The following is a 24,005-nucleotide window of genomic DNA, read 5'->3' as shown; positions in this document are numbered from 1 at the left end:
GGTTCGTTCTAACTTGCGTTTCCTGTAATTCCCTGTTCTCTGGACTGAGGCCTGGCTGCCCACCAAGCATAGCACCCTGCTCCCGGTGCAGGGTCCGGTCCTGCACCCAGGCGCTCTTCTGCACGTGTGCACCCTGTTGGCTCACAGTTACTGGGCTCTCGCTCCATGCCAAGCGCTTCCCGGTCAGTCTCTCCCCGGAGCCTCATGCTGCTGGGGAAGGGGCTGCTTGAGCTTCTCCCTGCCCCTGAGGCCGAGAAGCAGCTGTTGCAGGGCCCTGCCGAGTGCCTGGGGACCTGGGAAGGCAGCGGGTACTTGGGATGAAGTTGCCGTGTTGGGAGTCGCCAGAGGAGAAGGAAGGATGCGGGGAGGGTCACCGCACTGCCCGTGAGCCTGGCAGAGCCCTGCCTTTGACAAGACCAGCCGCTGTGTGACAGCTGAAGGCCTGAGGCCTGGGGCTCTCTCTTCGCCTACAGGCTTCTGTTGGGGTGAGGAGCCCATGACAGAGTCCAGGCCCTGTCATAACTAACCCAGGAGGAGCCACGGACAAAGTTCTCAAGGGGGATCTAGACTGGCAGCTCCTTGAAGGCAGAGACTGTCCCCTGGGGACCAGCCAGTGTCTGACACAGAGTAGGTGCTCAGGAAATCTAATGTTATGGCCTTACCCCCCATGCCCCATCTCCCCCTGCTGTGATGTCAGTATTATCCTCCCTGGGTAACTCTTTACTGAGCGCCTACTAAGTGCCAAGCAATGTGCCAGGCACTGGGGACACAGGGGTGATGAAGACAGAGCCCCCGCCCTCACGGAGCTCAGGTGGCATGGGAAGAGACGCTGTGCACTCATGACAGAGCTCTGGGAACCAGCCCTGGCTGCTCTGTGGTATGCCACAGGGAGACCTCGCCTCGTGTGGGAATTCAGGAAAGGGGCTCCAGACCAAGGGACGTTACACTGAGATCTGAAGGCTGGGAAGGAGTTATTTGGGTGATGAGAGAGGGTAGAGCCTCCCAGCAGAGGGAACAGCAGGAAAGAGCGTGGCCTTTTCAAGGAGTAAAGATAGAGCCAGCACGGCGAGGGAGGAGAGAAAATCCAAGAGGGGAAGGTGGTGTGGGCTGAGGCTGGGCACTGGGGCAGGGGCCAGAGAATGCAAGTCATTTTAAGAGTTTGGAACCTTCTCATGAGGGTAGCAAGGAGGCACTCAAGAGTATGTGGCAGGGGTGGGGATGGCAGAGAGTGGCAATCAGAGTCATGTTCTTCAAAGATGAAAGTGACTGCTCCCAGAGTGAGTCAAACCTAGATCTCAGGAGACTAGGTAGTGGAGGGGAAAGTATGGAGGTCTGGGACAGGGCAGCACCAGAGTGGATGAAGGAAACCCCGTGTGGTGCATGGGGTGCTCAGTCAACGGTGATTTAATGAACGCATGAAGGAATGTATTTAAGAGGTAGAATCCACAGGACCAGGTGGTTGCTTGTGCATGGGGAAAGAAGGCAGGACTCGGCCCATCCAGGTGGATGGGGTGACAGTCTCTGAGGGAGCAATCCCTGGGAGAGAAGGAGCTGGTGGGGAAAGGAATGAGTTCTGTGCAGACAAGGTAAAGGGTCCCAAATACAGGTGTTGGGGGAGCTGGCTGCAGGAAACTGGGGCTCGGGAATTTTGATCCTTGTTTGGAAGCTGATGGTATAAACGAAGTCTTAGAGGTGAATCGGCTTGTTTAGGGAGAGGGTACAGAATGTTATGGAAGAGGGCTTAAGGCCAGAGAGCCCTGGGAACCCCCAAATTAATAACTGGGGAGGGGGGAGGAAGAGCTGACAAAGGAGACAAAGGGAGAGAAGGTTCACCTGGTCAACTATCTGATTCAAGGTGACACAGCCAGGGTTTGAGCTCGGGTCTGCCTGACTCCAACCTGGGTGCTTTCTGGAGCTTTCTGCCCTTATGGAGGCTGACTTGCCCAGGCTCATCCCGCTATTGAGAGAGAATTGAGGACTCAAACCCAGAACCTTCCAGTTCCAGGCTCTGTCAACTCCACCATAACATGTCATAAGTTAGGATTGATTCTGATAGTTTGCACAGTCATCTTCCCATTTGTCATTTTGGATGTATTGTCTCGGCTGCGCCAATGCCTATGCTCTTGATTGAGGTGCAGCTGACCGCACGCAAGCCCTGGAAACACCCGTGAGCCCCTTCAGTGGCTGCTCTCTGAATCCAGAGTCTAGGCCCACTTGTCACTGTCGGTGACGGAACACCATTTCTGATGATACAGGGGACACGGAGAGGAAGACCTGGCCCCCCCAGGGAGCTCTACCACTGGGAAGCCGGTCTGGAGTCCTTAGCCTCGGTTTCCTCCTCTACAACATGGGACCAGAAAGGCAGGCGTGACGGGGTCATCTGGAGATTCTGTGAGACAGGCATCACACGGAACCTCAGCCGGAGCCTGGTACACAGGGCACATGCTCCTTCGGGGCGGCTCAGTTTCCACAGCTCAGATGGGCTGAGCACCCGCTGCGCTCCAGACCCTGCTGGAAACGCTTTCCGTGCATGATCTTACTTACAACAGACTTGCGAGGTGGATGATGCTATCGTCCCCTTTTGCAGGAGGGAAACCGAGGCACCGAGCGGTGCATGCCCTGCCTGTGGTCCCCCCGCTGGTACGGTGGAGATCTGCGGGTGACCTCAAATGGGCCTCAAGTGGCCCCTTACGTAAGGCTGCCTTTCGTTTCCCTCTCGGTCTGGGTGTGAAGGGAAGGGAGGGTGCCCGGTACCTGCAGGCTTCAAGCCATGGCAGATCTCGGTGTAAAACCTGCGATCGCAGCTGTCGCAGTAATGCCAGTGCTGGGCGTCGAACTGCAGCCCGTCCGAGAAGGTGTACGTGCCCTGGAAGACAAGGAGCACGCGCGCTGGTGGAGGAAGCCCTTCTGCCGAGAAGGACGGGTGTCATGGCCAGACGTGGCTTCCTCACCTGCTCGTTGCCACAGAGGAGCAGTGAGAGCTCTCCCAGTTATCGGGGGGGGGGGGGGGGGGCGGGGGGGGGAGCGTGACGGTTAGAAGGAACAGCTAGAGGGCTGGGCTCTGTGACTGGCACTCAAAATGTGGCCACTCTCCGCACGACGCGGGGCATATGACCCCACCCTCGGTTTCCTCGTTTGTAAAACTGCCCCCTAACGGTATATATTTAACGGGGTTGATTCGATGAGGCCGTACTGGCAAAGCGTATGGCACAGTGCCCGGCGCGGAGTAAGCATTCAGTCATAGCTAAAACGGTCCACAGCCACCGGCCACAGCCCTTTGTCCACACATGTACATTCTGCTTCTGCTGCCCCAGGGCTGAAGGAATCCCCGGGACGCAGAGGTCGCATTGGCCTGGGCATCAGGAAACGTAGGTGGAAATTCCGATACTATTAATTCACCGTGTGGCCTTGGGTAAGTCACATCCCCTTCCTGAGGCTTAGATTCTCCAAGCTGTAAAACAAGGAATGCTCCTTAACCTTTTTAAGGTGGGCATTAGTGAAACCGATGAGAGCCGTAGGTCTTTCCCCAGAGAGAACCACAGTCCCAGATACACAGAAATTTTTGCATATAAAGCGGGAGGTTCTACTGACCCCCTGAAGTGTATGCATGGCCCATAAATCCCAGGGGGGATTGGACGGGTTAGATGACTTATGATAGCAGCAGAGGTGGTGGCAGAAGTACTAAGACCTAGCACTGAGTGCCTGCTGTATGCCAGGTACCGAGCACAGCACTTAGAGATACCACCTCATTTACACTCACAACCGTCCCAGGCGGTGGCTAGGGCTATTGTGGCAGGCTGAACGAAGGTCCCCCCCAAGATATCCACATCTACCGGCTGGAACCTGTAAAAATGTTGACCTCATATGGCACAAGGTACTTTGCAGATGTGATTAAGTGAAGGATCTTGAAATGGGGAGATTTTCCTGGATTATCTGGGTGGGCCCAATATAATCACAAGGGTCCTTGTAAGAGGGAAGCAAGGGAGTCAGAGGGATAGAGGACAAGATGATGACAAAAGCAGACAGAAGGTGATGTGATGATAGAAGCAGAGGTCAGATTGATGCCTGGCCACCAGCCAAGGAATGCAGGAAACTTCTGGAAGATGGAAAAGGTAAGGAAATGGATCTCCCCCATAGCCTCTGGAAGGAATGCAGCACCACGGACTTATTTTAGACTTCTGACTTCCAGAACTGTAAGGTAATAAATTTCTATTGTTTGAAGGCACTGAGTTTATAGTCATTTGTTATAGGAGCAATATGAGGTACAACTATTGTCCCCAGTTTATAGGGGAAGTCATGGGCCCAAGGTCACCCAGTTAGTGGCACAATAGGATTCAAACTCATCATGGCCTCTCCAGGGGCCCTTCTGGATCCAGAGGAGTAGATCCCAGAGCCCTGGGAGATCGGTTGGAGGGCAGCAGGGGAATGGAAGGAGGTGGGCACCAGATGGAGAGGTCGGGGTGCTCTGCAGTGGGGGCTCTTCCTGTCCAAGGCTTTGCCCTCTGCAACCTCCCCTCCCCAGGCTGATCACCTTCACGACCAGTCCCTTTTCCCAAATGGCATCATGGCGGCTCCCGCTGGGGAAGTACAGGGTTCCTTGGCCATGAAACATGCCGTCCTTCATTTCTCCGACGTATTTCGTTTTGGTAGGGAGGATGTATTCGGCTACGCCCTCCATCCTGCAAGCACAAAGGGAAATCCGTAGACTGTGACTAGCAGCTGGGGTATCGGAGCTGGCACAAGAGAGCAAGTGGGACCCTCACTCTCGGGGTCCTCAGGGCTTACTGTCCCAGTAATATTCTGTTCAAAAACAACATTTTGTTTTGTTTCCCTCAAAAACTCCAAAATGAGAGGGTCTGTGTTGGTGAAGGTGGGGGACGGGGCACAGAGTTTTGTTGGTTTGTCTTCCCCCTCACCTAGAGGCTGTCCTGGGGTTCACACATCCCATAACACAGCCCTTGGTAGGCCCAGAGTTGGGAGGGATGTGCCCAAAGCCACACAGTAAGCTCTGGGAAGCAGAGATCTGGGCCAGATTTCCTGGCAGCTGGTTCTGTGTCCTCCCTGTCCCCCATGACCAGCCCACCCCTGTCCTTTATACCACTTGTAGAGAATTGGGAAAAGGATGAAGTTCAGACAGAGGACATAGGCCTGAATCTTTCTTCACCATTTCCTAGATGTATCGTCTTGGAGACCTTCCTAAACCTTTTTGTTTTCCTTCCTTCCTTCCTTTTTTCCCAACAAATATTTACAGAGCGGCTACTACATATCAACACCTACCGCACGTGCTGAGTTTTTGGTCTGCTGGGTACAACAAGGTCACAGCAGTGATCAAGGCATATGCTGTCCCTGCCATCAAGGGGGCTCATGGTCTAGTGGGAGGCACAATTAAGCAATTGTAGAAGATGTGGGAATTGTCATGTAGGGGGAGGCAGGCCGCTACAGGAGCCCAAGCCAAGGACAGCCAGCTTGACCAGTTGACCACTTACTTCATGTGTGACATGGCTGAGATTAATGCCTAAGATCAACCCAGATAATGTATAATGATTTTCCTAGTAAAGGGCCTGACATCCAGTGAGTGCTGAAGAATTATCCTTTCCTTCATTTCTTCATTCCTGTATTCCTTCTCTATCCTTCCCCCACTGGCTGGAAGTCAGCCTGAACTTCTTCAGGCTTTTGTTTGTACTTCTGTTGGATGCTCAGCACTCTCTACCTTGCATTGTAATTGTATTCCTCATATTCACTATTTAATCAAAGTTCTGGAGAGGAAGACCTTGGCATCCTCAGTTCTTAGAATCATGATTCTGTGCAAACAGGTGCCCTGTAAACAGCTATTATGTAAGGAATGAAGGGAACTGACCGAGGGGATGAAGGAAGATGCCACTGAGGCAAGGCCCCGAGCAGAAGAGCGCTGTCTGTGGTCTAGGCACAATTTCTGAGCCATGCAGACCTGGGGCCGCCAAACCTGAGCCAGGCCTGGCTCCACCTCTGTGTCTGTATGACCTTGGGCCAGCTCCTTCGCCTCTCTGAGCCTGAGTTTCTCATCTGTAAAATGGGGATAATGACAACACTCCTCCCCAAAGTTGAGATAATTGGATGAAATAGTAGCTATGAAACAATAGCAGAATGCCCCAAATAGAGTAAGAGCTCAAACACGATGTTGTGTTTATTCTACTGCAAGACATGGGAGGTGACAGAATGCCTTTTCTCCTTTATGTCTTTACTTGAAATCACAGCTACCATTTCTGTCTCCATCAAAACCCTTCTCTGAGGTTAGACTCCGCTCCCTTTTTTTAAACTGCAAACTGGATGTCAGTGTTCAGACCTTCTACAGACATCTCCAGCTCACCCCAAATGAAATTCATCCTCTCTTCCTCCAAAGCAGCCCCTCCTCAGAGTTCTCAATTTCCACAAATGGTACAAAGCCTAGAGTTGGGCACTGTGCTGGGACTGGAGGCAGTCTCTGAGTGGGACCGGGAGCCAATCAGTTGCCAAGTCCTGGCAATGAAAATTCCCAAACTTCCACGTCTTTGTCTTTCCTGCAGCCCCCCTGCCTCCGCTTTGGTCCAGGGTCCTGTTGCCTTTTACTAAGACAGCTATGGGCTCTGATTTGATCTCCCCATCTCTACTCTGCTTCCCTCCCTCCTTTTTCCCCTTCTCTTCCTCTCTCTTTCCTTCCCTCCCATTTTCCTTTTATTCACTCAAGGCAAAAAGCCTTCATTATAAATTAAAAGTAAGTTAAAAAGAACAAAGAGATAAAGACTCCAATCCATAGTGAGGATACAATTTCATTCATTCATTCATTCATTCATTCAGCCAACATTTACTGAGTGACATATGTGGTATGAAGAGGGATACAGAAATGAAATAAATTAGATTTCCTAATGTCCAGCCCTACCAAGGAGCTATCTATCAGTGGCTCCCCCCATTCACAGAATTGTGCACAGTACTCAAATCTCTCTATGCCAGGACACAGAGCCACCCTAACAGTGCTGGCTCTTACTCTCCTCTAGACACATCCAACATTCCAGTCAAACTGAACAGCCTGCTCCTCCCCTTGTAAGTCCTCTGAACTATTGCTCATGCTGTTCCCTCTGCCTGGAAACATTTTTCACCTTGCATCTCTACCCACCTAAAACCCAACCTTCAGGGCCCATCTCAAATATTTTCTCCTCCAGAAAGCCTTCAAGGACTGCCCCAACTGGATGTGTCCTCTGTAGGAGCTCAGCAGCAGGGTTCCATAGTAGAAAACACATGAACTTTGGAGTCAGACCTGGGTTTTGATCCCTGATCTGCCCAATGCCAAGTAGGTGACTTTGAGCAAGTTACACAGTTACTCTGAGCCTCACTTTTCCCATCTGCAAAATGAGGATGATATCTATCTCACAGGGTTGCTGTGAGGAGGGGAAGATTGAGGCAAAGCCACTATCTGAAATTATCTTCTCGTTTCTTTGCTTATTGGCAGTACACCAGCTAGACTGTAAGCTCCATGACAGCAAGGATCTCGACATTTTTTATATTTTTATCCCCGTATCTAAAATTGGCAGATAGCAAACACAGACGTATATATGGAATGAATATATCTCAGCTCTGATGCTTATTAGATATGTGTCCTTGAGCAAGGCACTTTACTGCACTGGGTCTCATTTTCCTGAACTGTAAAATGGGAATAAACAATCTTACATGAAGTGTTGTCCTTAAGGTTAAAAGGAATAAAGTTTGTCAAAGTGTCTGGTACAGAGTCCTTTGCAAAGGCAAAAAGGCAGCCGTCTTTTCCCAGTCACAGATATTCAAGACATAGTGAATCAGATGAGGCCCTTACCTCCCGTCTACATATTCCCCAATATATTGGCTCCCTGTGTACTCCATGGCGTCAGCCTCTAGCTTCCAGCCCTTGCGATCCTGGAGTCTCACTGCGTCCTGTCTCACTATGACAACCTACATGGGCGGGGCCGACGCGAAGCCCCGCCCCCAGCGCCCGCGGACCTTCCAGGCACTGCGCACGCTCTGTGGCTCGCGGTTGGGCAGAACAGTGCGCCTGCGTGGCCCGCTGCGCAGGCGCAGGCGAGAGGTGGCCCTTGGCGGTCGAAAGGGGAATTCAAGGAGACGGGGGCGACGCGTTTGCGGGAGCCTCCTCGGGTTTGGGGCTACCGCCATCATGCCGGGGATAGTGGAGCTGCCTACTCTGGAGGATCTGAAAGTGCAGGAGGTGAGGCTCGTTCGGAAGCCAGGCAAGCGGGGCATAGGGCTGCAGCTTTCCGGGCCTGGGCCCAGCCCTGCTGCGTCTCCCTGGACTGTGGGCCCCGGCTCCCCCCCACGCAGTGCCTCCCCCCACCCCCCAACACAGACACAGGTCGCTCCCGGACGCCTCCTCCTCACCTCCGGGAATCGCCTCACCTCCACCCCATCATGCAGTGGCTCTGTAGCATTCTCCTCTCCTCCCCCACTCTGACCCCCAGCGATCTGCTTGTCATTTACGTGAATAATAGTGGTACTTTTATTAAGCACCAGCCAGGGCCACTTTTTACTTTAATGTCCCTTAATACTCAGCCTTCCCCGCGAAGTGAATATACAACCCCGGGTTTTTACAGTCGAGCGAGAAAGACAGTCGCTTCCAGGTGGCCTCATCGGTATGGTGTTGGAGTGGAGCTGGGAAGCGGAAGCAAAAGGAGATGATACTGGAGAGTGGAGTTGCTCACAGCCCTGGGAACGTGTTTGGTAATAGGACATTCATTTATTCAGGCGATATCATTGAATAATTGCCATATACACAAACACCAGAGAATAAGAGAGATGGTCCCTGCCCTCAGAGAGCTTATAATCTAATGGGGAGACAGACGTAACGAGGCAGTTACAATATGGTGAAGTTTGTGCTATGAAGTGAAGACGAGACAGTATATACAAATTACAGCATATATGACCAAGCCTTGTCTAGATGTCAGGCAGGATGCTAATTAATTACTTCACATCCATTAATTCATCAAATCCTGCCAGCAGCACCATGAAGTAGGATATTATTGGTCTCTTCATGTGAGAGGTGAGAAAACAGGCCTGGGGAGTAGAAGTCATTTGCCCAGGGTCATATAGCTAGTAAGTGGTGGAGCTGGACTGTGAATCCAGGTCTGAGTGTAAAACCCATGCTTTTAAACTCTTGTATTATGGTATGGGCAAAAGCTGAAAAGAGTGAGAAGGCTTAGCAGAACGTTTTGTGTCTGGGAGACAAGTAAGTGCTGTTTGATGTGACTCTAGGGTTGGTGGGAAGCTCAGCTGTTGCTGAGCCTGGAGAGATGGGTACCTCGGACTGGTAGGACTGGGAAGCAGCTTCTACAAGGCCAGACTTATTTTTAAGTGAGGTGATGGGGAGAGGTGGAAGGTTTTAAGGCACAAGAGTGTCATGGCAGGAGTGGGTAGTAGAAAGTCTAGGTTACATAAAAGGAGAAGGAGGGCAACACTAAAAATTATGTGCCAGAAGTTATATCCCAGAAGTTAGGAAGTTAAGTTACTTTCATGACTTCACTTACTCCTAGATGCCTGTGAGAATGGCAACTATTATTTTCCTCAGATGAAGAACTTTTTGCTACGTTCAGGGACTTTATAGTAAGTGACATTTATAAAGTGGGGGCCTCCAATATTCAGTCTTTGGTTTCTTGTCCCACAGTGAACCTGGGTTAGCCTGAGAGTGCTGTTTTTTTCATGGGAACTTTAATTTGGTTCAGCAAACATCTGAGGTTCAACTTCCTGCAAGTATTCTATATCTGGAATAAACTTGCCTTTAGCGTTCATACAGTTGAATTGAAATACAGATACTTACATAAGTAACTACAAGACAAAGTATGATTAAATGCTATGGAAGAGGGGCAGACATGGTTTAAGAGAAGAGAGCAGGATTTGAAGTTGGATCTAAATTCCAGGCCTAACTGCTCAGTTACCTTGATTAGTCACTTGTAGCATTTGCAGACATAGTTATTTTATTTGTAAGATGAAGTGATTCCAGCTGTATAATTCTCTGAGGCTATAAAGGGAACAGAGAAAGCATTTCTCGGGCATAATGTGAGACTTGGCTAAATAGCGTTTGAAGAATAGCATTTATAGGCCAAGACGGAGTAATGGGCTTTCTAAGCGAGGGTTAGATCTGAGCGAAGGTAAGGAGATGGGAAAATGCAGGTGTCCACAGATGGGTTCTGGGGACAGTGACTTCAATGTTCTGAGACAGCAGCAAGTCCCTTTTTGGAAGTGCCTTGGGTGAGAAGGCTGGATCCAGAAGGCTTTGAATACCCCGTAAAAAGTTTAGGCTTTATTCTGCTGTTAAGCCTGAATCCTTCCAGGGCTTTGTTGCTAATTTGTTTAAATGGAGTACAGTAAGAATTGGCCTTTTAGGAAGATCGCTCTGGCAGCTCTGTGAAGAAATGGATTGAAGGGAGGGAAAGAAAAGCAGGGAGATTAGTCTTGGTGGCTGTTGAAATAATGAGGAGGATATTAATGACCCCAAATAATTGGTGACTGTGCTTACAGAGCAAAAGAACAGATTTATCTGGAAGTCAGACTTAGCAGTGACTTAGGTATCAGAGGCAGAGAGGGTTGAAGAGTCTGTCAGATTTGCAACCTGACAGTGGGGCTGGGGAAGCCAGAGGGAGCAGATTGGAGAGACAAACACGTTTTGGACCTCGTTGACTTTGGAGTTAAAACACATGCCTGTGGAAGAAGCAGTCAGAAGCTTAGGCTGGAAACTCCCTGTACACATTGACAATTTTGAGTAGAAATAATAGTTAATATTTATGATGTGCTAGACACTGTTCTTAATATTTTTATATGTGTTAGCTCATTTAAATTCTCAGTAGTCCTATCAAATAAGTACGATTATTCCCCGTTTTCCATAAATTAAGTAAAATGGAAGGCACAGCATAAATTAAAGACTGTAGAAAGAGGTGCAGACATGGTTTAAGGAAGAGAGCAGGACTGGAGGATTGGTTGTAGACTGTAAGACTTTTTCTGCCTCCCTTTTCACACCCACAGATTGTATAGACCGGCTGTGCGGGGAGGCTGTCATGAGGGTAAATGAGGAAGATGCTGGAACTTTGTGTTCTTTGAGGCAAAGGGAGGTGAATGAATTTGAGAGGATATTCACAGTAAGCAGCTATGAAAGGATGTTGTTTCTGTTGGAACTCATCAGTCTTCGTGAAGAAGCAGGTGAGGGGAGACGGTGACATCCAAAATCCTTTGCCACCTCAGTGAAGGTGATCTCATGCAAAAAGGCCTGATTGAAGGTCAGAGTCTGTGAATTCCAGTTCTGCAGTTGCCACTGACCTGCTGTGTCATCTTGAGCACATCTCTTTCCCCAGGAAAGAGATTCGGTGAGTGGTTATTGTCTTTTATTTTCCTGTGGCAGAGCATATTTTATATGCTCAACAACATGGGTGTGCCTAGATTTTGATAAGACCTCTACATTGGTAGGAAAGTCAGGCAAAGAATGCCATAACTTTTTTGGACACGATAGCTGTGAAGGCATTTGAGTAATTAAATCAGCCATTTAAAGGTCTTTAAGGCATTTGTCAAGGAAGTAAATATAGCTAACTTAGTTTTTTAAAGATATTAAGCTTTAAAAGTTTGAATCTTGATTTTTTTTTTTTAAAGAGGGAGCACGAGTGCATGTGTGCAGGGGGGAGGGGCAGAAGGAGAGGGAGAGAGAATGCCAAGCAGGCTCCACGTCCAGTGCAGAGCCTGACACGGGGCTCGATCGCACAACCCTGAGATCATGACCTGAGCCAAAATCAAGAGTCAGACGCCTAACCGACTGAGCCACCCAGACGCCCCTGAGTCTTGATTTTTATTCTCTCAGCTCTTTACAGGTAATATAGCAAGCAAGAGTATATCCCTCAATTAACCTAAATAAACTCTTACTATAAAAAACTGTAATACAAAATCTTACAGAGTTTTAAACAAATTTATTAGACTTGTCATGGCAGATTTCACTTGTATCATAAGTTTGTCTTTGCTTTGATAATTATAGCAGTTGTAATGTTAGTAGACATCATCCTAACTTTATTCTCCTCTTCCGGTAGTGTGTAGATGAATTACTCTCTTCATCTTTCCTTGCGCCATTTATTTTATTAATAATTTAACCTAAGCTGTGTGAAATTCATAAAAAATAAAATTATAGGGGCACCTGGGTGTCACATTCGGTTAAGTGTCCGACTCTTAGTTTCAGCTCAGGTCGTGATCTCAGGGTTATGAGATCGAGCCCTGTGTCGGGCTCCGCACTCGGTGGGGAGTTTGCTTGAGACCTCTGTCTGCCCCTCCCCTCCATGCACACTCTCTCTCTCTAAAATAAACAAATCTTTAAAACATAAATAAAATTATAAAATTTTTAGCACTATAAAAATAATAATTACAACATTATTCTTAGATGAAAATCCTTAGTAAAATATTTATGAATCAAATCCAATAATATCTTAAAGCATAATACACTGTGGCAGACTAGATTTTATTCTATCTATAATGGGAGAGTTTTGGAAAATCTGTTAGTGCTCTACAGTTACAGATTAATGAAAAAGAAACTCGAAATTTCAGTCTTTCCAGAAAGAACAGTAAAGCAAAGCCAATTCAGAGTAGAAGGAGACTTCCTCACTGAGGAATATCCTAAGAACTACATCCCAGATAACAACAGCAAATGTTGTACCAAACTGTGCTTTAAAGTCTAGAAAAAGGCAAGGATGCCTACTGCCATTGCTGTTCATCTGTATTATCCTAGAGTTCAGTCAAAGCAATAAGATAGGAAAAAAAGAGGAAAAAAAGATACAAATATCATAGAGGAAGGGAGGTAGTTTTTACTTGTAAATGGAGGGGTTTTTTTTCTGTTAATCCTCATTAGTTTTGTATCAGAGCTGACAGGAGTTCAGTAAGATCTGGCTAGAGAGGAGATACAGTGTACAAACAAGCAGTAACCAATTTGAAAATCTAATAGAAAAAAAATCCTATTAAGCTAGTATCAAAAATGTTAAAATGCTGCGGAATTAAACAGAAACGCGCAAGGTTCCTATATGATAGAAACTGTAATTTTAACCAAAGAACCTAAGAATGACTTGAATAAGAGGAGGGACATACTTTATTTTGGTGAGAAGGCATAATTCATGTAGTCTTGTCTCTTCTGTGAGTGTTGGATCCCCGGTGCCTGGCACATGATGAGCACTCACTAGCTGCTTGTGCGAGACACTGTTTTGGGTGCTTGGCGAGCCACAGTAAACACGACATTTAATTATAGTTTCATTTAGGGAGAATTGATATCTTTAGTCTCGGATCTCTGTTGAAAAAAATCCCTACCCTCTTGGAGCTTTTATTCTAGTGGTCACACACACAGTGACCATTGATGATAGCTTTTATAAGGTCAGTAGAAAAAGATCCTCTGAGCAGAGACCCAATATTGTAAACATGCTCGTTGCCTTCTAATTTAATACATGACTAAGCTTTGTGTAGTTCCAATGCAAATTATTGGATGAGGGCGTTCATCTGAACGAACAGCCAGAGTGATTTTGAAAGGGAAGAATGATGAGGAGGGTCATCCTCCCAGCCAGCCAACGTTCTGAGTTACAGTAAGGAAGATGTTGTGGTATGGGCCCAGGAAAAGGGAGGCCGGCAGGACCCTTGCTGCAGCAGCAGTTAGAGGGGCCCTGGTCTATGTGCAGTCCCCTGTGAGCGGAGCTGTAACTACACTGTTTCTCAAGAAAATGTCCAGGGAGGTAAGTGAGAGACTGGCATAGTTATGGGGTGGCTACCTTGGATATAGTCCGTAATTGTAAAAAATTCAGAAATTCTAGTACTTTCTTATTAGTAATAACTTTCTGGACTGGATGCTGTCGTACTGATCCTTTCCAGTCTCATCTTCTGTGATTCTGTAGTCTTCTGGGAAATTTATCTATTCTATCACTTTTATTCCTGGAAAGGAGACTCATCAGAGCTCCACAGAGTTGGGCCCTCCATCATCCTTCAGAGCTCCACTTTTCTCTGTCAGAGAGCTAAGGGTTCTGTTAGGGCTGCCGTTTCCTTATGTCTAAAATGGGGAGTTTAATGTCAACCTAATGAGATTATTGTGAAGGCGTAGAAAATCACGCATGTGAAAGAGCCTTTTGATCTCTAAAGCAGCGGAGATCACAAAGGATTATTATGACAGCCCCCCGTCTTTAATTTTCGTGGCGGAGGCAGACCAGTGCTACTTTTGTGTTCTCTCTGTTTTGAGCAGCAGGAGGTGAAGATGAGGAAGTGATATCCTGGTCACAAATCTGTGGTCTGTCGCCCGTTGTTCTTTCCCCAGGTGAAAGTCAGTTCTTCGGTGCTCAAAGCTGCCGCCCATCACTATGGAGTTCAGTGTGATAAGCCCAACAAAGAGTTCATGCTCTGCCGCTGGGAAGAGAAAGACCCCAGGCGGTGTTTAGAGGAAGGCAAGCTCGTCAACAAGTGTGCTCTGGACTTCTTCAGGTACGACTCTTTCACATCAGTGCTGAGGGGCTGAAACATCTAGGTATATGTATCCCAGTGAACGTCCAGCTATTTAAGTTTTAGTAGGAAATGCAAGACCTTGAAATCAGATAGACCAGAATAAGCCCACAGTAAATGATGCAGTTATTTGTGTTATTTGTTTTTATTATTTGGTGTGTTCTTTAATATCCATGAACCTTAATTTCCAAATTATAGAATAATACCTATCTTATTCAGGATTGTTATGAAAAATCTGTGAAAGTACATAAAACAACTCAGCACAGTGCTTGCTAACAGGTATTCACTAGATTGCTGTTACTACAGAACACTCAGTTATTATGGAGAGAAAAGTGTGTACAGAGTCAAGGTATTAAGTAGGCCATTATGCTTGATACTACAAGTAAAAAAAAAAAATCCAGATTGTAATTGTAGAGAAATGTTTTTTTTTTGTTTTTTTTTTAAAGATTTTATTTATTTATTTGACAGAGAGACACAGCGAGAGAGGAAACACAAGCAGGGGGAGTGGGAGAGGGAGAAGCAGGCTTCCCGCGGAGCAGGGAGCCCGATGCGGGGCTCGATCCCAGGACCCTGGGACCATGACCTGAGCCGAAGGCAGACGCTTAACAACTGAGCCACCCAGGTGCCCCGAGAAATGTTTTGACAGACTCTATTAAAAGGGACAGAAGCTCCACTTGAAGGGAATTGGCTCGTGTAACAGTAAAGTCCAGAAATAGGACTGGGATTGGGCAGGGCTGGAATCAAAGGGCTTACGTAATTTCTTAACTACCTGGTATCTTTTTGCCTCTCTTCTCCTCCCCCAATCTTTGGGTTCTGTTTTTCTCTGTCAGGTTCACTTTCAGAGACTCTTTCCTTGCTGTGGCAGAAGTGGCCACGAGCCACTCCACGCTGCTGTGCTGCTTGCCTAGTAGACGTAGACCAGCCGTGCCAGTTGTCCAGTGGTATGAGCAGGGCTCCCTGGACTGAGTCTCGTTGGCCTGGCTGCTTGATTTCATATGTAAATCTTTGAATCAGGTGTGTTTCAGGAGACAAAATGCTGTGCCTGTTCAGGACTAAAGTGGGGAGTAGACTTAGATTCATCTAAACCACTTTGCTGAGAGATAGGGAGGGATTGTTCCCCAAAGGGAAATTAGAAGGACATTGCAGAAGAATGAGGACTGACTGCTGGCTAGGCAAAACCCACAGATGTCCACTACAGTGACGGGAGAGGGAAAAATAAAATTTCCTTCACATAATAGCTGCTTTCCTTCTTTCTTGCTTCTGCTGTCTTTGTCCATATGCAAAGACATTTTTGTGTTTAAAGTCAGTGTGTGTGGTTTAAAATTCATTTTTCACTGAAACTATTGGGAACGTTCTTTCGCATTGCTAGATTGTCTTCGTGATCGTCATTTTTAATGGCTATATAATATTCCACCGGTAGGTAAACCAACCCTAATTTACCTGACCAATTCCTGTTATTAAACATCATTTTTGGAGTGCCTGGGTGGCTCAGTTGTTAAGCATCTGCCTTCAGCTCAGGTCATGACCCCAGGGTCCTGGGATCGAGCCCCACATCGGGCTCCCTGCTCCGCAGGAAGCCTGCTTCTCCCTCTTCCTCTGCCCCTGCTTGTGTTCCCTCTCTCACTGTGTCACTCTCTCTCTTTCTGTCAAATAAATAAATAAAATCTTAAAAAAAAAAAAAACAACATCATTTTTTATTCCGGTTTTTGATTGTTTTAGATAAATCTTCAGTGATTACCTTTGTGTGTAGAGCTTTTTCTCTTTTTAATTAATTCCGTGGCATAAATTTCTCAGCAGTGAGATTATTCTATAAAAAGGCTTTGAACATTGTTTATGGACCTTGGACTGTAGTTGCCCTTTTTTAAAAAGTTGGGTCAGTTTATGCTGCCCTCAGCACGATATCTTTTTATACCTTGCCAGCATTGCTTATTATTTAAGTATTTGATAGGTACAAAATGATATTTTATTCTTGCTTGAATTTGCATTGGTTTGATTGCTAACAAGTTTGTGTTTACTTTTTAAACTTTTCTAAGAGAACTTTGGAAAAGCATTGCTGCTTTGGCCCAGAGGTAGTACATTTATGTGGGCAATATTTGGATTTCACAAGCTCCTGAGGTTCCCAGCTGCCTCCATGAGAGGAATTTCTCACTGCCAAAGTTGCTCTTTATAGGCGTCAGTAGGTAATAGTTGGGTGTGGGTAACAGGGTCCAGAACCGAGACTGAGTACTCCAGCAGTGCTGGCCGGAGGAATAAAAAACTGGCGTTGGAAACAGTAGCCCACTACCAGAGTGCTTCTCAGGGGAGGTGGGTGCAATTTTGTGTACCGTGGACATCCTGGTCAGTGAGGCTGGAGGCAATTCTGAAAAGCTCCGTAGGGCTTTGCTAGTCCTCCTTCCTTCCTGTGCACACCCTGATCTCTTATACACAGAAGTTACTTTTTCTTCAACCATTTTTGGTGGTCACAAAATGAATTACATGCTACCTTGCTTCTTAACAGAGAATACCAAATATAATTTAACTTTGTTAATGACAGATTAATCTGTTTTTGTTCAGTGCATTAATAGAGTGAGGACTTTGAACTCTGAGGAGCATAGGGTAAGTTTGTCTCTGCACTGAATGACCCCAGGATCTTCCGTGTGTTAGTTTGTGTATTTGCCTTTTATAATTCTCTCTCTTCCTTTGCCATTGTCTGTCACCTCTGACTTTTGTCAACGTGCCCATCTCAGATTATGCTGCCACTTCCAGGTTGGCTAAACTGGCAATCTTTAGAATTGGATCTAAAGGAAAAAAAGGTTAGGCCCTAAGTGAGGAGTGTTCTGTGTAAAATATATGTGCCTTAGACCATGATCTTTTTGCATTTCAACCCATTTAGTTTTGCTGCATAAAGAAATTAGGTCTTCTTCGTCAGAAATCTTTTGCTACTTATTGAGGATCGCCAAGTTGTTTTGTAAGTGAGGTCAGAGCATCTACGCTCCTACCTTCCAGAAAGCAAGGCTACGTATTTGTGGTCTATACTTACTTTTCCGCACTTGTCTGTTTTTCATTATTTTGCAAGGAGCTTCCCTAACACTGCCTTCTCTTGCAGGCAGATAAAGCTTCACTGTGCGGAGCCTTTTACAGACTATTGGACCTGCATTGATTATTCCAGCCTGCAGCTGTTTCGTCGCTGTCGCAAACAGCAGGCTAAGTTTGACGAGTGTGTGCTGGACAAACTGGGCTGGGTGCGACCTGACCTGGGGGAGCTGTCCAAGGTAAAAAGTCTCCTGCTGGGGGTCTCGCCTTCTCACTAAGGGGTGGGTAAGGGCAAGAGGCGGTCAGAAAAGGGTCTTCTGTGAGTACAGTTATGATGGGAGAAATCTGTTATTTACCAAACAGGTTAATGAGGGAGTGATTATACACAATCCAGAAGGGAGTTTATTTAATAGAAATACTCCTTTAAATAGATCTTCCAGCATGTGCAAATTTGTTTTTGTTTAATTAGCTAATTGGAGAACAGAAGGGAGTAGATGAGGATAAACACAATGTTAGGGGGGCACTGGCAGTTGAAAGCATTGAACTTACCGTGGAATTCAGAGAGGAAATAGGATCGAGGGTATGCCAGATTCTTCAGGCCAGATTTATCAGTACCTAAGATTTTTAAAAGTATATCCCTATAGTTTAAAAAGCATGTTTTCCTACTCTTTGTTCTATATTTCCTGTCTCAGTCATGACACCACCATCTCTTGAAACATCAGAAACCTGAATGTCTTTTTTCCTTCATGTCCCCATCTTTCTCCCTTTATACAATCATCCATTCCTGTAGGTAAGCATTTCCTGGATTAGTTTTTGAATCCTCTCACTGTCCCCACATCTTGAACAGGAGTTCTTAACTTAGGCTATGTGAATGTCTGGGAGGGGTGGGTGGTTCAGTTCAGATTTTAGAAGACCTTGTATCACCTGAAATTGAAGAATTTAGGATTATAATTATATCTTCACTATAGGCATGATCTGTGTGGAAAATAAATATCACTTTCTTTTTGAAACTTTTCAGGGGCTTGCTCTTGCTTGCAATATTCTGGCTTACAAGGTCCTTTGTGCGCTGATCTACCCTGTTGCTGCCTTTTTTTTTTTTTTTTTTTTTTTCTTTTAGAGAGGTGGCAGGGTGTGGAGCAGAGGGAGAAGAGAATCTCACGATTCTCACTCAGGGTTCAGTCTCACGACGCTGAGATCATGACCTGAGCCGAAATCAAGAGTCAGACACTTAACTGACTGTGCCACCCAGGCACCCCCGACCTACCCCTGCTTCTTGAGTCTCATTGTCATCCATTCCCTCTGGGACAGATAGGTGTCAAGGTGTGGAGGGAAAACTCAGGTTTGAATGGAGGGAGATAGTATTACTGAATCACTATGGGATCCTGAGCAAATTGCTATTTCCTGTCCTACTACATCTACAAAATAGGACCAGAATTCATTCCTAGTTTTCCGTGAGGATTAAGCTAGAGAGCCTCTGTGAACCTGCAGCCTAATGCCTAGTGCATAGGTCCACAGTTAACCTTTGTTCCCTTCTCTTTATGTATAGTATCTATGGATAGTTGGATCTTAAGCTGGGTGTCATTAGTAGATGAATGGCTTAGCAATTTTGTTTTGTTCAGTTTTGTTTTGTTTTGTCCAGCTTGATTATCTTCAGATGTCTTCTTTTGCTGCCCTGAACAAATAAATCACTTTAAATTGTTGATAACTCTGTGTTGGAAAGTGGTGGGACCTACACATTCACTAATGAAAACAACCTTTTCTCATTTCTATCTCTGATCAAAGGAGAATTAACAAATCATGCTGTTAAGAAAGTATATAGATTCCTGAATCTTTGTGTTTACATTTTTAAAAAACCTATAAAATATTGTCCTCTTTTCAGAAGTTTATTTCTTTAAGAGGATTATCAGTTTTAGTCATACTTAAAATCAGAATCCAGTCTCGTTTTAGAAAGGTGATGACTAGCTGGATAAAGCCTAAATTTTAGCTGCATTCTGCTTCCACCAGGTTTCCCTTCTCCCCTCTGTGCCCCTGGCCAGTTTCTACTCACTCTTCTGCCCTCAGCTTCAGTGTCAGTGTCCTTTGATGTTTCCAACCTTCCTAGGCTGTTGCTCTCTCTCACCCGTAATTCCACCATCCTGGCAAGGTTAACATTGGAGCACCTGCTGTATATCAGGCACCTGACTGTGTAGTATCCTAATTGCACTGTGGGCTAATAGTCCATTGGAGAGATGGGAAATTGAAGGTTGAGTAGGTTGCCCAAGGTTGTGTACCTAGCGATTACTTTGACCACATGCTTCTCCTCCTTTTCTCTTTTGATATGGTACAGAAGAGGAAGTTGTTTTCTTGTTTTTCCACAATAATTTGTCCTTTTAAGGGGTCTGTTCATTACTTTAAGTTTGAGAAACATTTTTCTAGATTTATTTCATACATATCTTGAATTCCTGAAAGGAGCCACACATGCCAGCTGGAGGCATTTGGAGTAACTCTATTAAGCAATAAGGAACCATTAATGATCTCTGTGGTGGAGGGATGAGAATACTATTCTAAAAACAAACAACGACTCTGGACCTTTAGACAGAAGACTTGGGTCCCAGCTCCAGCTCTGACATGTAGTGTGTATCTTTATCATGGACAGGTTAGCCTCCCTGGTCCTCACCTGTGAACTACAGATAATAGTGCCTCATGGCGTGGTTATAGTAATAATTGTGCTATTGTGTTCCTGAAAGCTCCATTCACAGTAAATCGTTTTTGGATTTGTGCATACGGGAAGACTAATCAGTCATATCACATGGAGTGGCTTGAAGATCAGACCACTACATAACAGCACGGTTATTAACTGTGGCCTTGTCTTTCCATTTCTCTGCGTGTTTCCTCATCTTTAAAGTGAGAACAATTTCTGCTGGGTTTCTGGCGGAGATTTTGTGACCATCAGAGCTGATGTGGATGTGACCACCTTCCATCTGTCTCCCTGTTACCATCGTGTAGTGCTATACCATCTTGTCAGGCCTCTTGGCTTGGCTCTCCCAGTTCTGGTCCTGCCCTCCTCTAATCTAGCTTCTGTACCTTCCACCCTGCAGACATGCTTGAATTGCTTCCCTGCTTCGGTGGCACCTGTTACCATTGGATTAAAATTCAAACACTTGACACGTCACTCAGTACCCTTCGTCATCTGGCCCTGACTACCAGTGTAGTACGTTATTTAAAAGCACAGGCTTTGGAATAGTAGGCAGATCCAGCTTCGAGTATTAGTTTTCCCACTATTAGGCAGGTGGCCACAGGGAACCTCTGCAAAATGATCTCATGGGAGTGTGAAAATGAAATGGAATAAGGTGCTCAGTATCGTTTCTAACAAGTGCTTGCTTAGTGCTTCATTTCCCGCCACGATTCAAGCAACCTTTGCTTTGGCCATACTAAAGATACGCCTCTCTGTGTTCACATGTACTGTTTACTTGGAATGTCTTCTCCTGCTAATCTTCCTGCCTGGCTCATGGGCATCCTTTAAGATGAAGCTAAAGGTTACCCCCTCTGAAATCATCCAGCCCCTAGCCTTCAGGATGGGTTACATGTGCAGAGTCCTTGCTCTAAATCCTAAGTCCCAGCACTTAGTTCATGCCTCAGTTGTGATAATTTGGTTGGGAAGTCTTGGTTGATTTTCTTGTCTGGCTCTGTCGGTAGACTGTGAACCCCTTGAGGACAGTGTATATCTTGTTCCCTACTGTATCCCTAGCTTCTACCACATGGAAACCCCCCAAAGAAAGCTTTCTTGAATATTTGTTCAAAGGTCAAATGAGTCTAAATGTGGTTTGCTGAGGCTTGAAAAAAGAGGGGTAGTTGGGGCAGCAGGAGCAGAGAGGAAACGCTGGGAGGTGCGTTCTTGGTCTCAGACTGTTCCACCTGACCTCAGCCTTGCTTCTGTCCTCTTCGCCCCCCCACAGGTCACCAAAGTGAAAACAGATCGACCTTTACCGGAGAATCCCTATCACTCACGAGCAAGACCAGAGCCCAACCCTGAGATAGAAGGAGAGCTGAAGCCTGCCAAACATGGCAGTCGCCTTTTTTTCTGGACCATGTAAAGATGGGTCCATGGCCCACACTCAGTCACACGCCCAGACAACCACTGATGAAATTCCCATGCAGTTTGCATCGACTGATAGAGTGTTCTTTCCGGGATCACAAACCTAACAAAAAAGTTAATTTATGTGACTTGGCAGTTATTCTATACCATTTCCTGGCCATTAAAAATTTTAAAGGAAACAGTTGTATTTTATTATGTTTTATATAACCTTTTGGCCTTTAAAGATGACTTCCCTTTGCTTGTTCTTCTTGTGGTCCTGCCTGTTCCTCTCTCTTCGCTTTAAGTAGGCGTTCACCTACCAACAGGGAGCCACATTTGATCAGGCAGAAATGACTATGTAAAGGGAAGGCCCTCTTACCTGTCTGTGTTCACGCATTTTGAAGTCTTACCTCTCTCCCCATCCAATATCTCAGACAAATAGCTTTCCCCAAAGGTCATACAAGGGAAGCGTCCAAGATAGGAGAAGGGAAGAAATGTTTGAGCCTTGTGACTCAGGCCATGGGAGGGGCCTCCTGGCTGGGTGTTCGGCAGTCTTGCTCAAAGTTTCTTAAAGAACCAAACTTCCACCACTTCCCCTTGATATCCCATCCTCAAGCATTATAACCCAGATGTTTTTCCTGATAGACAAGGGAGGTGGAGGCTGAGCTCCCAGCTCCAAAGCCAGGAAGTCGGGAGGTCTGAGTGTCAATTCCAACCTTGGGTGTGTTCCTTAACCTCTTGTGAGAGGTTGAATTTGAGGACAAACTAAAGGCAACATGCTTATCTACCTCCTGGGCAGGTTAAAGCCACAAGTATTTATAAAGCTCTGGTTCAAAGCACTATTATGTCGTTATTTTCCCTTTCATTCAGTTCCCTTTTCACTACCAGGCTATTTCCTCTACATCTGACTGGGTCGCTCTACACCCTTCTGCTGGTGGCCTTCAATTGCACATGGCCCTGCATAAGTCCTTAGCAGCTCCCTGGGCCTTGGTTTCCTTTCGTGGTGCTCTAAAAAGCAGTTGTCCTGTAAGCCTTTCCAGAGGCCTTTCTAACTCCTACTCTAGAGATGTCCAGGCAGGGAGGCATTAGAGGAGGTGGAGGGCCTGTCGCCCAAAGTGTCAGCACAGTTCCAAGACGAAGCTCTATGTGATCGGCGTGGCCCCTTCCCCACCCTCGTCCTACCCCACAGTTGGGAACACTTGGGGTGGACCTCACACTCACCTGTTCTGCAAAAGTTCCGGCTGCCTTTGCCTCATTCTTGAATTTAATGTAGAAAAAGAATAGAATCTTGAAATTTAAAAACAGCTAAGGCAACATCTATTAGCCTCTTGGTGGCCAGGTAGTTGGAAGTCACCCCTGGTGGGGAAAGTATGAGCATGTTCACAGATTGGCATCTTTGTGACACCTCAAGCTATGTGTTGCTTCTTAGATTCTTTCTGCAAAAGAAGCTGGGACCTGCATGAGTAGTAAATATTCACTGAGCATGATGCATCGTGCCAAGTGCTTCACGTGTCAACTCTTTCAGTGCTCAGCTTTTGAAAGAGTTTCTATTTGTCATGTCCATTTCACAAAGGAACTCTAGCTTAGGGAGAGGTGGAGAAGCCCCAGTCCTCATGAGAAATAGCCGATATGGGATGCAGACGAAGACTGGCTCCAGTCGCCACGCTTGCTCTTTGAAGTCAGTGGTTCTCAGCCTTGGGTGTACGTTCAAGTTACCTGGAGACCTTGAAACATCCATGTCTGGTTCCTGCCCCCGGAGATTCTGATTTAATTAGTCTGCAGTATGACCAGGGCCTGGAGTTTTTGAAAGCTCTCAAGGTTATTCTACGGTCCAACCAGGGGATAGGGTCACTGGTTGTACACATGAAGCAAATCCAGGTTAAGTGCTACTAAGTAGGAAGTGGCTAAGCTGAGACTTAAACCCAGCTGCATCTGGTTCCAAAGTCCATACTCTTAGTATATACCACTGCATGTAAGTCAGTCACATGAGGTCTTCTTAAAATGAAGATTCTGGTTCATCTGGTCTGGAGTAGGTCCTGAGATTGCTAGTAAGCTTCTTGTTGGTGCTGATGCTGCTGGCCCGTGGACCACACTTTTGGTTAACAAGGGATGAAACCACACCATCTGTCTGAGTGGAGGATCTATATCTAATGAATCTATCCTGCTGCAGTGTCTAGCACCAGGTCCTCCCTGATTGTTAATTCACCTTTCTAGAATCAGAGCAACAAGTCCTGAGCTGTTAATAGCTGCAAATTCAATTGTAGGATGTTTTAACTTTTGCCCAAGTTGGACAGAAGTTCTTGCCTTTCTCCCTCCCCACCTTGCTTTGAATTCCTTGAACAAAGAAACTAATGTTTGGCTTTCCTGTATTCTTGATGGAATAACACCACATCATAGCCTTCTAGAACCAAAGAGTCTTAAGTAAAGATAGAATGCCCCAGTCTCTCAGAACAAA

General features: G+C 46.2%; 2 protein-coding genes across 4 annotated transcripts in view; one reads left to right on the top strand and one right to left on the bottom strand.

Moving 5' to 3' along the window:
* The window catches only part of MORN5 (MORN repeat containing 5), a 30,214-nt gene extending 22,348 nt beyond the window's left edge, over positions 1–7,866 (bottom strand). The window contains exons 1-3 of one of the 2 annotated variants that reach the window (XM_064579558.1): positions 7,820–7,866; positions 4,532–4,679; positions 2,755–2,866 (exon numbers count right to left, since the gene is read on the bottom strand). In XM_064579558.1, coding sequence (XP_064435628.1) covers positions 2,755–2,866; positions 4,532–4,679; positions 7,820–7,866 — 307 coding nt within the window. The remainder of the gene's footprint in view (positions 1–2,754; positions 2,867–4,531; positions 4,680–7,819) is intronic. The other variant, XM_045882007.2, reaches the window with a different exon arrangement.
* Positions 7,867–8,040: 174 nt separating this feature from the next.
* Positions 8,041–21,750, top strand: NDUFA8 (NADH:ubiquinone oxidoreductase subunit A8). Of its 2 annotated transcripts, XM_045883077.3 has the most exons (5): positions 8,045–8,206; positions 11,011–11,184; positions 14,303–14,466; positions 17,570–17,735; positions 21,432–21,750. In XM_045883077.3, the coding sequence occupies exons 2-5, from the start codon at positions 11,134–11,136 to the stop codon at positions 21,567–21,569; spliced, it is 519 nt and encodes a 172-aa protein (XP_045739033.1). In that variant the 5' UTR covers positions 8,045–8,206; positions 11,011–11,133; the 3' UTR covers positions 21,570–21,750. The 2 variants fall into 2 exon arrangements, with proteins under 2 accessions (XP_045739031.1, XP_045739033.1); XM_045883075.3 differs by lacking the exon at positions 11,011–11,184 and having other exon boundaries at positions 8,041–8,206.
* The last annotated feature ends 2,255 nt before the right edge of the window (positions 21,751–24,005 follow it).

This window comes from Mirounga angustirostris, unplaced genomic scaffold, assembly GCF_029215605.1.
Source record: "Mirounga angustirostris isolate CCGP_5_RB_7025 unplaced genomic scaffold, mMirAng1.0.hap1 SCAF_15, whole genome shotgun sequence".
Taxonomy (NCBI): domain Eukaryota; kingdom Metazoa; phylum Chordata; class Mammalia; order Carnivora; family Phocidae; genus Mirounga; species Mirounga angustirostris.
Note: the sequence above shows the minus strand (reverse complement) of the source record. Positions and strands in the feature narration are given on the sequence as shown.